Below are 15700 nucleotides of genomic sequence, written 5' to 3' on the forward strand. Positions count from 1 at the left end.
CCTCTGCCTACTTGTGATCTCTGTCTGTCAAATAAATAAATAAAATCTTTAAAAAAAAAAAAAAATACATTGGCAGAGCCAAAGATCCTAATCCTTGTGTCTGGGCTGAGGAAACACTCAAAAAGATTTGGTCATGTTCAAATCCTGTTTTGTGATCTTGGCCAACTTACATAACCTCTTTGGACTTGAATTCCCTCATCCGAAGAGCTGCGTAGTAACATGTGTCTCAAGAGGATTGTGTATGAGATGAAAGTGTATCACACCCCAACAGTGCTCCTGCTCACAGTAGGGGTGCAAGACCCCGTAGCTGCGATTATTTTGAAAGGTGCTACATGTTGGGTTGAATACAGGAAACTGCTTCTTTACAGAGCGGTTGAATACCATTCCCTTTCAGACGATTCAGAACAATAGCTCGAACTGTGGTAGCAAGCAGGGAAGGGCTTAGCACCCCAATTGTGCAGAGGGAGAAACTGAGGCCCAGAGAGAAGGAATGACCCACCCAAGACCACGTCCTGGTCAGGAAGCAAGGACTGGAATCCACCTGCCAGCCTCTCCCCTTCTTGCCTGCCCCTCTGACCTTTTCCCAGCACGGGGCAGCTGGTCATTGGTGGAAAGTGACTGTCCACGGCAGTGGCTTGATTCATTGTGGACAGAGCAAACACAGGATGGCCCCACTAGGAAGTCTACTTTGGCTGTTTCCTCACACTTGGTTGTGCAACGGGAGACTGGGAACCGTGGCAGCTTCCTGCCCCCAAAGAGCGGCATTTTGGTTCCTAACAACGTTCTACCTGTCCCTGCTGGGAAGGAGCTGGCCCAGGGTCGGGGCCTCACTGGCCACCTCCCTAAAGTCCTCCTGGAATGCCGACTGGGAGTTGTGAGGGTCACAGCCTTCACATAACCATCCTCCCCTTCACCTCTGGCCCTTCCTTTTGACTCTCTCCCCTGCTCCGGAACCTCAGAGCCCTGCAGAGGCTGCTGAACCCCTTGCCGTTCTGACCGTGGCACAGACCTCTTTCCTGTCCTCCAGCCCAGCCAGTTGCCTCATGGACAGCTCCAGCTCAAACCCAGCTCGGCCAGCCAAGCCCAACCCTGCTCTCCTGTATTACCAACAGCTTGTTCTATAGCCAGCCCAGGACCCTGGGGCTCTCCACCTCCTACCCTGTAGCACCATTTTGAACAGTAAGTATGCTGTTAACCCAAATAGGCAGTGCTGCCTGTACTTCTCAGCCTTGGCAGGTGCTGCTCTCTCTCCTCCCGGTGTCCGCCCTCACCTGGCAAACCGTCATGCATCCTCTGTCACCGAGAGCCTCAGCTTGGGATGGTTAATTTAATGTGTCAAGTTAACTGGGCCATGGGGTACCCGGAAATTTAGTCAAACATGCTGGACGTAGCTGTGAGGATGTTTTTAGAGGAGACTAACATTTGAATAGATAACCTGAGTAAAACAGATGGCTTCACACCAAACACGTGTGGATGGGCCTCGTCTAATCTGTCGAAGGCCTGAAGAGAGTTAAAAGTCTAAGAGAGAATTCCTTCTGCCTGACTGGTAGGGACGGGCCTCAGTCTTTTTCTGCCTTTGGCATGAACTGAAACATGGGTTCTTCTTGGTTTTTCCCGGCTCTCCAGGCTGCCAGGCTCTATACAGGAATGATCCCATCTGTTCTCCTGGGTCTTGAATGGGCCAGCTCACTCTGCAAATCTTGGGCCTTGCCAGCAATCACAATCACATGAGCCAATTCCTTATAATAAATCTCTTTACACACACACACACACACACACACACACACATCCCATTGGTTCCATTTCTCTGGAGACCCTGGCTAATACAGAGTGTCCCCCCCAACTATTCCTCCTTTGTTGAGATTACAACAGCCACACTCTCCTTTTGTTCCCTGTGCCCCCAGTTCCCCCAGTGTGGCCTCTTGGTCCCACTTTCCTAACCCTTAACCATGCAAGGTCCCACTCCTCTGGCTGCCTCCACCAGACGCAGAGCCCCTCAGATACCCTGTCAGACCCGTCCCTGGGACTCCGGTGCTCACAGAAGGCTCGGCAGACAGAAGGGGCTGCTGAGATGTGCGTGTCACAGAAATGACCCAGCGAGGCTTGTTGAACAAGTTGGGCGCCTCCAACATGCTGTACTCCGTGACTACCGTGGAGGACAAGACGCCTCCCCTGCCCTCACGGAGCTTCCAGCAGGGACAGCAGATGTCCGAGTGACTGGACTGTCCCATCCGGAGGTGTGATCCAGCAGTGGGGCAGACTCCCTGGGGGGTGACAGGATAGGGTAGGCCTCAGGAAATGAGTCTGTCGAAGCAGGCCATGCTGTCTCAAGTTTCATTTCGGATTCATTTTCAAAGAAATGAAAAGAACGTTCTTATTTCCAAGGCTTCCCACCCCCTCTCCTGCCAGTTTTGGAAACCTTGTTTTCCAGCTGTAGGAAAGAGCGGAGGGTCCCCATTCTTGGGACTTGAGCATATGCATTTCAATCTCCAGGAAGGCTTAATACTACTTCGACCACCGGGCCCCGACCTAGGAGTCTGTGATTCAGGTTTGGACTGGGGCCAAAAACGTGCATTTGTACCCAATTCCCAGGTGCTTCTGACTCTGCTAATCCCAGGGGCCACGCTGAGCCCCACCTGTCAGCAGTCTTGGGTTTGAATCAAGGCTTTGCCCTGGTGTCGGCAGGTGAGGTTGGGTGCTTCCCCGAGGTTTAGCTACACCCCATGTAAAATGACAGTTGTATCTGGGATATGGGAATCTCCAAGCCCTTCGGGACCACGGGTTCTGGGGTCTGTGGACAGGACTGTTCGAGCCACAGCAGAGGAGCAACACCTGGGCCAGGGGCCAGGGTGCCGGGGCAGGGAGAGGCCCAACTGCACGGGCAATGATGACTGGAAAACCTGGAAACTTACAGCACAGCTTTCAAATTAAATACAATTCTGGCTCTGAACACAAGGGCCTGTGATTTGTTCTTTCTCCTCTGGGAGAAGGGCAGCAAACCTCTGGTTTATTCAAGGTCCCGGGGTGGGAGGACCAAGCTCAGAAAGGAAGAACTCCAAACCAAAGGCCGGGAGATACACGTTCCAGATCCGGCAGGTATAAATATGTCCTAATATGTCCCAGATATCGCATGGGGGCATACCTGCGTTAAAAAAAAAAAAAATAGCCATTGTGTATCTGAAATTCAAATTTATCTGCATGGCCCTGTATAGGGGCCTGCTTGCTAAATCTGGCTAACTATCTCTCACTCCCTCCAAGGCAGGTGTTGTCGTGGTCTCTCGCAAGAATCTCAGGGCGCCTGGGTGGCTGCATTCAGCTCAGGCGTGATCCCAAGGTCCTGGGATCGAGCCCCACATTGGGCTCTCTGCTCCGCGGGGAGCCTGCTTCTCCCTCTCGCACTTCTCCTGCTTTGTGCTCCCTCCCTCGCTGTCTCTCTCTGTTAAATAAATAAAATCTTAAAAAAAAAAAAAAAAAAGAATCTCATAGGTAAGAAACGCTCATGTTGAGGCACTGTTCAGGCACTGTTCACAGGCGTCTCCAGATGGAAACAACCCAAAAGTCCATCAGTGCGTGAATGGTTAATCAAAAGTGGTACCACCATATGGTGGAATATTAGCGAGTCATAAAAAGGGATGAAGTGAGTCATAAAAAAATCTGTTGGGAGATTTCAGGGTGGTGGTGGGGAGAAGACACTGAGTTGGCTGAACTTCCCAGCTGCAAAACAGGATTCCGTCAATCTGAAATAGGATTCTTTTTATGTGAGATAGCCACAGTAGGCAAAGTCAGAAGGCAGGGTAGTGGTTTTCGAGGGGCGTGGGCAGAGGGGAACGAAGAGTGACTGCTTCACAGGTACTTCCATTGGGGGTGATGAGAATGTTCTGGAGCTAGACGGTTGCACAGGTTGTACAGGGTGAATATATTACGTGATGAATGGTGTCTTCTGTGTATGTTACTCCACTTAAAAAAAAAAGGAATGGCTCATGTTAACCTCGATATACCTCCTCCCTGTGTGTCACGGGTTGCATTGTGTCCCCCAAAAGCCTTGTTGAAGGCCTAAGCTTATTACCTGTGAACGTGGCCTCACATGGGAATAGGGTCTTTGCAGATGTAATCGAGCCAAGATGGGCTCATTAGGGTGGGTCTCATCCAGGAGGACAAGTGTCCTTATAAAAAGAGGGGAACACAGAGCCGCGCAGGGAGAAGCCGAGGAATGCCCCGGCCACCAGAAGCTGGCCGAGGTGAGGGACCTCTCCAAGAAGCATCAGAGGAATCATGGAGCTGCCACCGCTTGGATTTCAGACTTCCAGCCTCCCGAACTGGGAAAGAATGCATTTCTGCTGTTTTAAACCTCCAGGTTTGTGGTACAGTTATAGCAACTCTAAGAAACCGATGCGCCATGGAGCCTAGACCCCACCCCCTGGTGCCAGGACCTCCCCCTACCCACCTCCTTTGGGGGAAGCAGCATCCTCTGGGCATCGTTTCTCTCCAGACGGGCCAGAAACCTCCCTCTGGGCTTTTCGAAGAAGCAAACAACCACAGATGCATCCTTCCATTGCCTCAGTTTTAAATATTTATTTAAAATCCAGAAGGGAAAAGGAGTAACAGACCCCACTGGGGGTTTAACACACTGACATGTGGACAGACATCAACAAGGACAGCAGAAAATCCCAAGAACAAGACAGAGGCCAGGTGGCGACTGGCAGGGGTGGGGTGCGGGGCGGGGGTGGGGGGTGCGGGGAAGCGAGGGCTGAGATGAGGCCCGAGCTGCTGCAACACACTTCCATGGGGAGCGTCGGTGCTGGGGCGGGGGTGGGGGGGTGGCGAGGCATAACCGGAAGTGTCTGGAGGGGAAGGTGGGCCGGGCTGAGGTATTAAATAATGAAAATCAAATCCAATTCTCAAAGAGACACAACTTTAGAAGGAAACAAAACAAAACAAAACAAAAAAAAAAACAAGACACAAATAGACGTTCACATAAAATTTCCCCTTCTAGAAAAATAATTCCATACTTAAAATAACCTCAAAATCCCACCTGGGTGCTGACTGGTTCTCCGATAGAGGGTAACTCAGATAACACGGACTCTCCCCATCATGCTGAACCTCAAGATCCCCATCATTACTTTTTCTCCTCGGCCCCCATTTACACTTGGAGCTAATGACACCAGGTCTCTGGAGGGTTTAATGATGATGGAAAAGCAAGAGTGATGGCCATATCTTGGAAGGGACAAGCTCCTGGAAAGGAGGATCTTAGGGAATGGTCCGGGGCCTTGTAAGATGGCTCCAAATTGACATTCTATCTCCAAGGCCAGCGCCGACCCAACACCGCCCTTACAGCTGGTTTCTTCAAGGTCCAGGCTTCTCCCACGGCGCTCCAGTCTAGATCCCACCTTCCAAGATAAGCCTAACTTCCCTCTAGGGTCATGACAGGCCAAGGCCAAATCCTTCATGCTCAGGCCTCCCCTTGCCTTAAAAGGACAAACATTTCAAAGTCCATAAATTAAAAGGTAAATCTTTTCTGCTTCTGTTTCTGGCAGGTTGGTTTTTTTTTTGTTTGTTTTTGGGGGTTTTTTCCCTTTTTTTTTTTTTTTTTTTTGGCTTTGCATTTTTTTTTTTTCCCTTCCTTTTTCCTTCCCCTCCCCACACGTAGTCGATTACCTAATGAGCACAAGGGGGACACTAGGAACACTTTTAGAGTCTCCAAACTTTGTCATTTGGAGGAGAGAGGAGAATGTGGACGATAACCCACATCGAAATGGTTCTTCAAAGTCTGTGGCATAAACGGTAGCACCTTCAGAATCTTAAATAGGTTTTCTTTTGTTCCTTAAAAAAATCACAGAAGCTATGAGACAACGAGCACCATCAATTTCACAGTGGGAGGTAGCTAGCACGAGCACCCCCCCCCACCCTGCCCTGGGGGTCGCACTTGGCCTCCACTGCTTCCTGCCCTGGGGGTGGCACCGCCCCCTCTAGGCCTCCACTGCTTCCCACCCTCTGGCTGCTCCTTCTCTCACCTCTTTCTCAGGTGAAAAAATAGTAATGCACCTTCTTTGTGTTTGTTTAAATAAAATATATATACTTCTTTCTTTCCTTTTCTCCTTTTTCATGTCTCCTCTCTAATATTGCACATCAAAGCTCCCTGGCAGGGTCCAGCTGGCGGGATGGCCCCTCCCCTTGAGCTGGCTGGAACGTGGGGGCTCTTTGGGCAGGAAGCTGGGGAGGGCAGGGGGTGGCCGCAGAGCTGGGAGACAGGCCGCAGGGCTCAGGCGGCTTGCAGGCCCAGCTCGCTCTGGCTGGCTCTTTGGTTGGTCTTTGGGGCTGAGCTGGGCTCACTGAGTTGGTCCCAGGGATACCCAGTCCCCTGCCACCCGCCCCCCTCCAGCCACTTCTACCGGGCAGACAACAGCTGAGGCCTACCCAAGGATCCCCGGGCAGGTGAGCTGCCTCTCCTGGGCCCACGTGCCCCTAGGTCCCCCCCTTTTTGCCTCCTCCTCCTCTTCCCTCCCCATCGAGGCCTAGAGGAGCCAGGAGGTCAGAGGTCAGAGGAAGCACGCAGGTCCAACTTCGATTCGGTACTGCTTCCCTGAGGAGGCAGGAGGGAGGTTGTCCACGCTGACGATGGGCAGCTGCTGGGGGTCCTGGGTCCGGAAGGTGAAAAGCGTCTGGTGCCAGCGGCCATCCTGGACCTGAGTGGAGAAGGAAAGGGTACACGTGAAGCCATCACGACCCACGTCATCTAGGTGCGCATGTCCCTGTCAGCTTTCCCACCCTTTGTACCAGGCACATAGCATTTCACTGTAGCAAAGACCTGTATTCGTCCTCTTTAGACTACTGCTACTGTGTCTATGCAGGTAGGGAATGCTATGACCAGTATCATTCTGGCTAAACCTCTGTGCACGCTCTTCTCCTCTCCTTGGTCCCCTAGAACAGATTTTAGAAGCAGCCGGATGGAAGGACACGTACTTTCTGAGGCTCTGCATATACGCTGGATATGTGGGCATAACCTCGTTTCATTGCACTGTGCTTTCCTGAGCTCCCCAGATGTTGTGTTTCTGACAAACTGAAAGTTAGTGGCCATCCTGCATCAAGCGTCAGTGTCCTTGTTCGAACAGCTCACTACGTCTCTGCATCATACTTTGATAATTCTCGCAGCATTTCAAACTTTTTCAGCATTTTCACATGTGTTTTGGCGGCCTGTGGTCTGTGATTATGACTCACTGAAAGCTCAGATGACGGATAGCATTTTTGATTGGTGACGCATTTTTTTAATTAAGATATGCACATTGTTTTTTTAGGCACGATGTTGTTGCACTCTTAATAGACTACAGTATAATGTAAACACGACGCCTACATGCACTGGGAAACCAAAAAATTAGACTTGCTTTATTGCAATATTCACATGGTTGCAGCAGTTTGGAACCAAAACCACGATATCTCTGGGGTATCCCTGTATTTCTACAATGACTACCCCAAAAGCCTCTACCAGTTTTCTTCCAAATAGCTTTCTGCAAGACTGTTGGTCTCCCCACATCTTCACTCACACTGCGTATTACTAGTTTTATTTAATCTTACAAAACTAGTTTTCTGGACAACTTTCTGACTCCCTCTCCACCAACAACCCCCCCAATCTCAGGTATTTAAAAAATAACCAAAAATATTAAAAGAAGAAATTAGCCTGGCCAGGGCAGGGAGGGTAGGCAGAGAGAATCGATATACATTCTTCAACAAGAAGGCTTGCAAGTTAACAGCCTATGGAATTTTTATCAGCCAGATCTCCTCTCTGAAGTTTCCCAGAAAGGACGGTGAATACAAGTGATTTTATAAAACTGTTATAATAAAATTACTACACAAAGATAAAAATTATATGTATTTACTCAAATTTACTAATACAATATACTAGATGATACTAATATACTGATGTAATATACCAGTAAGTATTAAACTGTTACATACTATTTTATAATAAAAACGCATCTGTTCAACTTGTCTGCACATGAGGGGTCCATGAGGGGCCCCAAGGTTACCTTGCAGCCATCCATTGATACTTCTGGCCGGAACTGACCCCCTGCTTCGAAGATCTGCCCATTCCAGGCCCGGAAACGCACAGCCTTCTTGGCCGGGGTCCGCCCAGTGCCCTCCTGCCACACGGTCATGTTAAGGCAGTGGATGGTGATATGCTGTGTCACCTCAGAGCTCAGCAAGTGCAGGAAATTCATCTGGACCCGGCTGACAGCAAACTCGACCTGCAGCAGACACAGCAGTGAGGAAGGGCCAGGCCGGCCGGCCGGGCCTCTTGGAAACCCTCCCCTCTCTCTGGTGGGTACAGGGAGACGCTCTTTCCCAGTAAGCATTTCCCAGCTTTGTTCTCAGATGTGTGCCCACTTGAGACAACACAGGGAAACCGAGGTCTGTGCGAACCAGTCCACAGCCAAGGAGTGATGAGGAAAAGCACCAAGGGCTGCCTGAGGGCACAGCCAGATCTACAAGAATCCTCAGTCACCTGATCCACCCCCGACAGCCTGGGTGGTTGTCTCTGGAGCTGAGTTGGGATCCTAAAGCCCGGAGAGGAAGAGGAACTAGCCCAAGACCAAGAGGCTCTTTAAGTGCGGGAGAAATGAGAAGTGGCCTCCCCAACCCTTCCTAAGTCCCAAGATGCCAGAAATGGCAGTGACCTCAAACAAGAACGGGATTCATGGCTTCAGTGGGTGCCCCGAGAGCCCGGACGGTTGGTTTTCCTTTGTGTGATGCAAGGGCCTGATTGAAGCTTTGATTGCCTAGGCATCCACCCGAAAGCCTGTGATCTTAAATAAACGCTTTGCCCGCCACGGGCCAGATGAAGAGCCCAGCTGCCTCCCCACACTGAGCCTCCTTTGTTTTAAACTTCAAGATTGCCAGTGCTGGCCATTTGGGCCATTTTTTTTTTCCCCCTCTTCCTGTGCTTTAAATTCCCATTCTTATGTTTTCAATTCACCAATTAAGAGTGAGCCCAGGAAGCCCTTAGGCCCTGACCCTGGACCCCAAAAACAGCAGAGCCCGAGGCTTATGCACTCTCTCTCTCTCTTCCCCAGCAACCTGGCTAGGTGGTCCCCAGTGTGCTGTGTAGTTTCCACATTCCATAATTAACAAATCTTTATTTTTTCCAAGTTTCTTCATCGTGAGGGGCATCTTGTGATCATAGTAAGATCCACAAGGGCTGGTCCAGCCCCCACGTTCAAAATTTATAGGCTGGTCATTGTTTCTGATGGGGATGGTCACCCGTGCAGGTGCCAACTGTGGTCTCCCCAATCTGTTGCAGGGGTCTGGCTCAGCGTCAGTGTCAGGGGGGACAGGACCTGGCTGGTGGGTGTTCCTTGGTGAGGCTACTGTGTTTCCTGTTGAATCCCAGTGTCTGGCACATGGTAGGAACCCAGCAAGACTTGCTGACCAGTGGGCCCACATAGAGATTCTCAAATCCTGGGTCTGACCCAGTCAGGCTCAGACACCTCCTAGAGCCTCCCCAGCAGGGCTGATGGGATAGGTTGGGTGTCTGGGTCCCCGCCTCCCCTACGGGCAGGGGGCTCCTCTCCCTGGAGCCTAAATCCTCCCACATGGAGGACTTGCCATCCCTACAGACCTACAGTCCACTATGGGGTGCCTCACTGCCCACGGCCACCCTGGTTTGCTGTTGAGTGGCCCTAAGCCACCTCAAGCACTCAGCCCCGAGACAGGCATGCGCAAAGTAGGCATTGAACATCAGCTAAACCTGCATACACGTCTTGGGCGCCATGACTTAGTTTGCACGGATGGTTCCTGGTTCTCCATGCTTGGCCAGCTTGGCCAACTATGTTTTAGGTATGGAGCAGAAAGTTCTATTTGAAACAAAAACCATTAATATCATGCATCACGGAATGGTGTAGAAACCATGGATTTAGAACAATTCAGGCCCCGATTCGTAGGTGAGAAAACCAAGGATCACAAAGAAGTGCAGCAGGATGGTCGAGGCTCAGACCGAAACTTGGGCAGGTGGTGGCCCAGGGCCAGGTGGGCATGGAGAGGGCCCACGGGCAGCAGATGGGGGTGCGGACATGTACCTTGGAGGCCGTGATGGGCTTGAGACACGTTTGCCCACCATGGGTGAAGTTGCAGGAAACTTCGATGGTGTCCGATGAGCAGCCAAGGTTTGGGTCCACCCAGTACGTACCTGCAGGAGACGTGGAGGGGGGATAGTACAGGTGTGTGAGGCAGGGGAGCCCAGGGCCCCGTTCTGCAGGTGGACCCCAAAACCTTGGGACCCGCTGAGCCCCAGTTGGGCCTGAAGTCAGGAGAGGGAGCAGATAAGGATTCCAGGAGCCACTGAGATGGAAGGGGAAGCTCTGGGCAGAGCTCACAGCTGGCAGAGCCCCTGGAGGGGCCACGCGGCTGAGAGCTTGCCTGTGCTGCTACTGTCAAGGGTCCATTTTACAGAGGGGACAGTTGAGGCCGGAGAGAGACTGAATGACCAGCCCCAAGGATTTAGGGTTCATCTAGTTGATGGATGCTACCCCCCCCCCAAGCTCCTCTTAGGGGCTTGTCTGGGGAGGACGGGGAAGCCGTTCCCCCACTTGCTGGGCACTATGCTGGCATCTGGTTCCCTCACAGGGCTTCTGAGGAAGCCAAAGGCCCCACAGCTGAAAGACTGGGACAACCAGATGCTGGTCCACCTTCTTGCCAGTGAAGGGAAGAGGTGTGGCAGAAAGGGGGGAACTCCTGGCTCTCAGGGCATCCATGACAGCCCCCTCCCCCAGCCCCTGTATCCTCCCGGCCCTTGGGAGCTTGCTCTGCCCAAGCTCTTGTTTCCTTGCCCTGAAATGGTTGTCCCCAGCTTGCAGATCTGTGGGCTTTGAAAGGGCAAAAGCACTTGCCCACACTCCAGGAGGCACAAGGTCCGCCATATTGTGAGGCTCAGTGGCTGTTGAGCAGGTAAGAGACTGCTGGCGTGTCTGCCTCCCCAAGGACAGAAACTTGGTCCCAGGGAGCCAAGACGTGACCGGTCCCTCTGCCCAGCCCCTCCTGGCACTCCCCTGCCCCGCCTGCCCCATCCCCAGGGGCAGAAAGCTCTCTCTTCAGACCCCACGAGCCCTCATACCGTCCACCATCTTCTGCTCACAATCCATGAGGTCCCGGCAGACCCGGGCGGGGTTCTCTTTGGTGCCCAGGGGCATTTTAATGCTCTGGATGAGGTTGCTGAGGTAGTGTAAGGTTTTAAAGATCTCCCCTCCCTGGTCCAGCACCAGCCGGTCCGGATGGTTGTAACCCTGTAGTGAAGAGAGAGGGGGGGCCACCAGCTCCTGAGATCTTGGCCCAGCCCAAGGGTCTTAGCCACCACAGCCCTAAGTTCTTGCTACTCAGGAGATGTCCCTGAGTTCCTAGGGGTGTGACAGGGCTCCCTCCACTTGGCAGATAAGGGAACTGGGGGCCAGGAATGGGGGGGGGGCTGTCATGGGAGGGGAGAGGACACGTGGCCTCAAATCCCTCCAGAAGCAACCAGTGGAGGTGGTCTTTCCACCGACCACCCCCAGGATGGGAGGTAGTCAGCAGGTTCTTCTGGGCTGCCCTCTCCCTGGACCGCGAATCCTAAGAGAGCTGACACAGCGCCAACCTTGTCCAGCCTCCGGCTCAGGGAACCGATGAGCTATGGAACTCTTGGGGGCAGGCCACATGGAGGGCACTGACCACTCGAGAGCTGTCCCTTCTGTCTCCCCCAGGGAGGGATCCCATGTGGGCAGCGGTCTCAGGGTACCTCTGCTTTCAGTGCTCCATGTGTGTCCATCCACGTCTGGAAAGCTGCTCCCAGGTCATCTTGCTGCTGTGCAAAGAGATGACAGGGTGTGTATTCTACCCCCCCACCACCCCAGGATCCCCTGGGACTCACTAAGAAGGAGACCAAGGGTCTTAGCCCAGTAGCCAAGTCACCTGCCTTCTGTGCAACTCTTTGTCCTTCCTCCACTTACAAAAAGAGTCAGAGCTGACCTTTTCTCTCCCTTTTTCCTCCACGTGGTTACAAGACCTGGCCTGAGTGCTGTGGCCTCTGGCCCAGCCTCTCTTCCTTCGCACACATATGTTCTATGCACCAGACACACCATTATACTGCTAAGTTGCTAAGCACCATGCTCTATCTGACCACAGGGCCTTTGCACGTGCTGCTTGTATCACCTGGAACATTCTTCTTTCCCTCCATTGCTCCATCTGTCTATCTACTATTCTGGAGGTTCTCAATCACGGGCAATCTTGCCCTTTAGAGGATATTTGGTTACATCTGGAGACGTCTTGGCTGTCACAACTGGAGGAGGGGGTGCTCCTGACATCTAGTGGGTAGAGGCCAGGGATGCTGCCAAACACCCTACGATCACTCACAGGGACCAAAGAATCATCTGGTCCCCAAATGTCCACAAGTGCTGCTGTTGAAAAGTCCTGCCCTATACTTATCTTACAGATGCCCACTTCCGCAGGAACTCTTTCCAGGTGCTCTCGCCCCCCAGGCTGGGGGCAGCCCCTTTCTCTGAGTAACCGTCCCACACCTGCACCTCTACCCCTAGCATGGGGCTTGCCAGAAGCGGTCTTACTGTGAACACAGTGACAGGGAGACTCTGATGTTGGGTAAAGCCCAAGTGGCCCAGAGTCCAGACGCGAGAGGGATTTCTCAAGTTCAAATATCAGCCTTGCTACTTGGTGACTGCAGGACCTGGGCAGGGTGCTTACAGTCTCTCTGCGTCAGTATCCTGAGAATGGGCATGACCGTAACTCTCAGAACCTTGAGAGGAATCAGTGAGCTAATCCAGAGGGAGCACGCCTAACAGTGTCCGCCTGCCACAAACATTCAGTATGTCCGCTACTGTGCACAAAATTTAAAATCCTCGAATTTTCCTTTTATTTATTTATTTATTTATTTTTTAAAGAGGGAAAGGGTTTTGTCTGGATCTCTTCACTTTCCCTGAGCCGTCTGACTTCCTTAGTGATGAGAAGGGCTAGGGAGGGGGTGGAGGCGAGGCCAGGGCTGTTCGTTCATTTTCATGGATGATACTTGGGGGTCAGACAGTGGGAAGCTGAGAGCTGAGAAGCGCAGAGAATCCGAGGGGCTCATGGCCCAAGGGGTCCTCCTGCTGGGTTTCCCTTGGCCATTGGGGGGCAAAAGGGGCGGGACGCGCTGTCAGGGCCTGACTATAATCCTCAGCAGGGGCAGTGGTAACAGGGGAGGGGCCTCTGAGCAGGGGGTCTTAGGAGGGGCCATACGTTCAGGCTGGTTCCCACCAGGGAGCAACGCAGCCTCCCTCCTCCAGTCTGCCCCCTTGCCCGACCCTCTCTGGACTCAGAATCTGGGGGGAGAAGACCCTGTGATATTGTGATTTGTAAGAAAAAGAGATTTGGTCTTTGACCCTCTTCGTGGCACCAAACTCCCCAAACCTGAGAAAAGTCTTCTGTCACCCTAATGAGGTGACTCCTGGAAAGCCCCTGAGTAACCAAAGGAGAGCTTGCCCAGGGAAGCAACCTTGTGAGAGGTGGGTGGGAACCTTCCGTCCGGACCCCTCACTCCCGGGGGGTGGGAGAAGGGATGGCGGTGGCGTCCCTTACCCGTGGCCAATGATCCATCCATCACGCTTACGTAATGAAGCCGCCGTGAGAACCCTAAAGGCTGGTATTCGGACGGCTTACCAGGCGGTGACCCCATGGAGGTTTGGAGGGAGCGGCTGCCTGGACAGGGCTCGGGAGCTCTGAGAGCCCCTGCCTCGTACCTTGCCCTGTGCCTGTCTTCCATCTGGCTATTCCTGAGGTGGTGGTGTTTTTTATAAGAAACCAGTAAGCTAGTAAGTGAAACGTTTTCTCTGACCTAAGAGCGGCTCTAGCAGCCTCACACCAGTGAGGGGTGTGGGACCCTCCGTTGGTCAGAGGCGCCGGTGACAAGCAGGCATCTGGGCGGGGCAGGATGGGGAAGGAGCCCTGCAGGATTGGGACCTCGTAGGGTCTAACCCTTCGTCCTGGTGCACAGTGTCAGAACCGAGTTGAACTATAGGGTGCCCAGCTGCTGTCCCCCAAGTACTCTTTCGTATGGGGAACACCTACCCACCCCCCAAGCTTGAATTGACACCAGAACCTGTTTAGACCTTCGGCAATCAGCTGATCTGTTCCAAGGACAGTGACAGGACCAGGACCCCAACCACCGGAGCAGCTCCCGGGTTCAAGGTCAGGGGTGCATTCTGCCTAAAACCTGGATTCCCTACTCTTTGCCTCTGGGCTCTTTCTGCTGCTGCAAAGTCCAGGGCCCGGGATGGAAGGACAAAAGTTCACAGGCAATCCTGGGCCTAGCTTAGGGGTCTAGCTATGGTGACCCAGAAAGGTCAGCTGCCAACCGCCTCCCGCCCTCCCAGGCCTTACCCCCAATAGGCAAAAAAGCACATTCTCCAACTTACAAAGTGAATAGGGCTCCCTGGCCGACCCTGCAAAAGAAGAGGCTCAGTGACTATTTGAGAAGAACTGGGTGTGGGGGTCCTAGGGGCTGTCAGGAGTCTGGAGGGGCCATCCAGGCACGAGAGGATGTGCAAAACTGGTCTCTGCTCTTCTGGAGGCTTAGTCCGGCCAGGGCCGCTCTACGCTCTCCTAGAAGTCTGGGGAAGCTTGTGAGGTCAGGGCCAAGACGAGCATCTGCCTGCAAAGCCCTGGGTCTCACTCCAAGCTCTGCCTCCTGCCCTAGAGTTCCAGGGGCACTGAGCACAAGTACCTACCGGTGGGCCAGGCCGCCCTCTGGGACCAGGAGGACCCTGGAGGAAGAGAAGAACAGTGAGGCCCTGGGTAAAGACCCTAAACCTTCCCTACCCCAGACCTCCTGGAGGAGACCCAAACCCAGGGACAGTGATGCCCCCAGTACAGAGGGGTACCGATGGATGACTGAGGTCCAGAGGGAAAGAACATGCCTGAGGACGTCAGTGGGCATGGGTAGGAGAGCCAGAGTGCCCACCCTGCCCCACTCCTCCAGCCCACCAGCCCCCATACCCCAGCCCACTCACCCTCGGACCTTGCAGTCCCTGGAGGAGGACAGAAGCAGAGAGAAACAGTCAGGGAAGTGGGCTGAGCTCTGCCCTCCAACCCTCCCCCAATCCTCCTCTCCCCCACCCCCTGAAGCACTGCCCTCCCCCAGCCCCTCAACTCACCAAGTCCCCTCGGCTGCCTTTGTCACCCTTTGGACCCTGCAATAAATCACAGGCCCCATAAGAGAGGACTCAGAGAGGAAGTTCTATTTCCAAGATGCAGAAACTGAGTCTTGAGCCGGCCCTGGGTCACAGAGACAAGCTCGTCCCTGTGGTCTTCCCGGCCAGCTCCCGACACGTACCGGGCGTCCCGAAGGTCCCAGGATTCCGAGGGGCCCAATGATGCCTTCCTTTCCCTAAAGGAGAGACAAAGGTTTGTGTGTCTTCATTCCGGGGTCTGGGGAACAGAGTCCCAGGGACAGAAGAGGAGACGGCAGCCTGAGTGTCCCAGGGCGACAGAAGGGAGACTCCCTCAAGCAGGGGCACAGCTGTGCACATTCTGGGCCCCTCCTGTGTGCCTTGTCGGGGGGCAATGAGCGGGGAGAGGGGAGCAGGTGAAATGAGCTGGATGGCAGCCCAGTTGGCAGGACCGGCAGAAGCAAGGAATGGCTGGGGATGGAGGCTGTGGGCGGAGGGGGCTCAAGCCAGAAGGAGCAGGAGGAGCA

At 53.3% G+C, this 15700-nt stretch overlaps 1 protein-coding gene across 6 annotated transcripts in view; it reads right to left on the reverse strand.

Moving 5' to 3' along the window:
• Positions 1–4713: 4713 nt before the first annotated feature.
• COL27A1 (collagen type XXVII alpha 1 chain) overlaps positions 4714–15700 on the reverse strand; it is a 137135-nt gene continuing 126148 nt past the window's right edge. For 4 of the 6 annotated variants that reach the window (XM_059142186.1, XM_059142189.1, XM_059142188.1 and 1 more), the window contains 10 exons: positions 15338–15391; positions 15159–15194; positions 15015–15032; positions 14733–14768; positions 14421–14447; positions 11756–11821; positions 11102–11270; positions 10068–10177; positions 8022–8240; positions 4714–6683 (listed from right to left, as the gene is read on the reverse strand). In XM_059142186.1, coding sequence (XP_058998169.1) covers positions 6537–6683; positions 8022–8240; positions 10068–10177; positions 11102–11270; positions 11756–11821; positions 14421–14447; positions 14733–14768; positions 15015–15032; positions 15159–15194; positions 15338–15391 — 882 coding nt within the window. In that variant the 3' untranslated portion in view covers positions 4714–6536. The other 2 variants (XM_059142187.1, XM_059142190.1) reach the window with 2 other exon arrangements.

Source organism: Mustela lutreola, chromosome 12, assembly GCF_030435805.1.
Source record: "Mustela lutreola isolate mMusLut2 chromosome 12, mMusLut2.pri, whole genome shotgun sequence".
Classification (NCBI taxonomy): Eukaryota; Metazoa; Chordata; class Mammalia; order Carnivora; family Mustelidae; genus Mustela; species Mustela lutreola.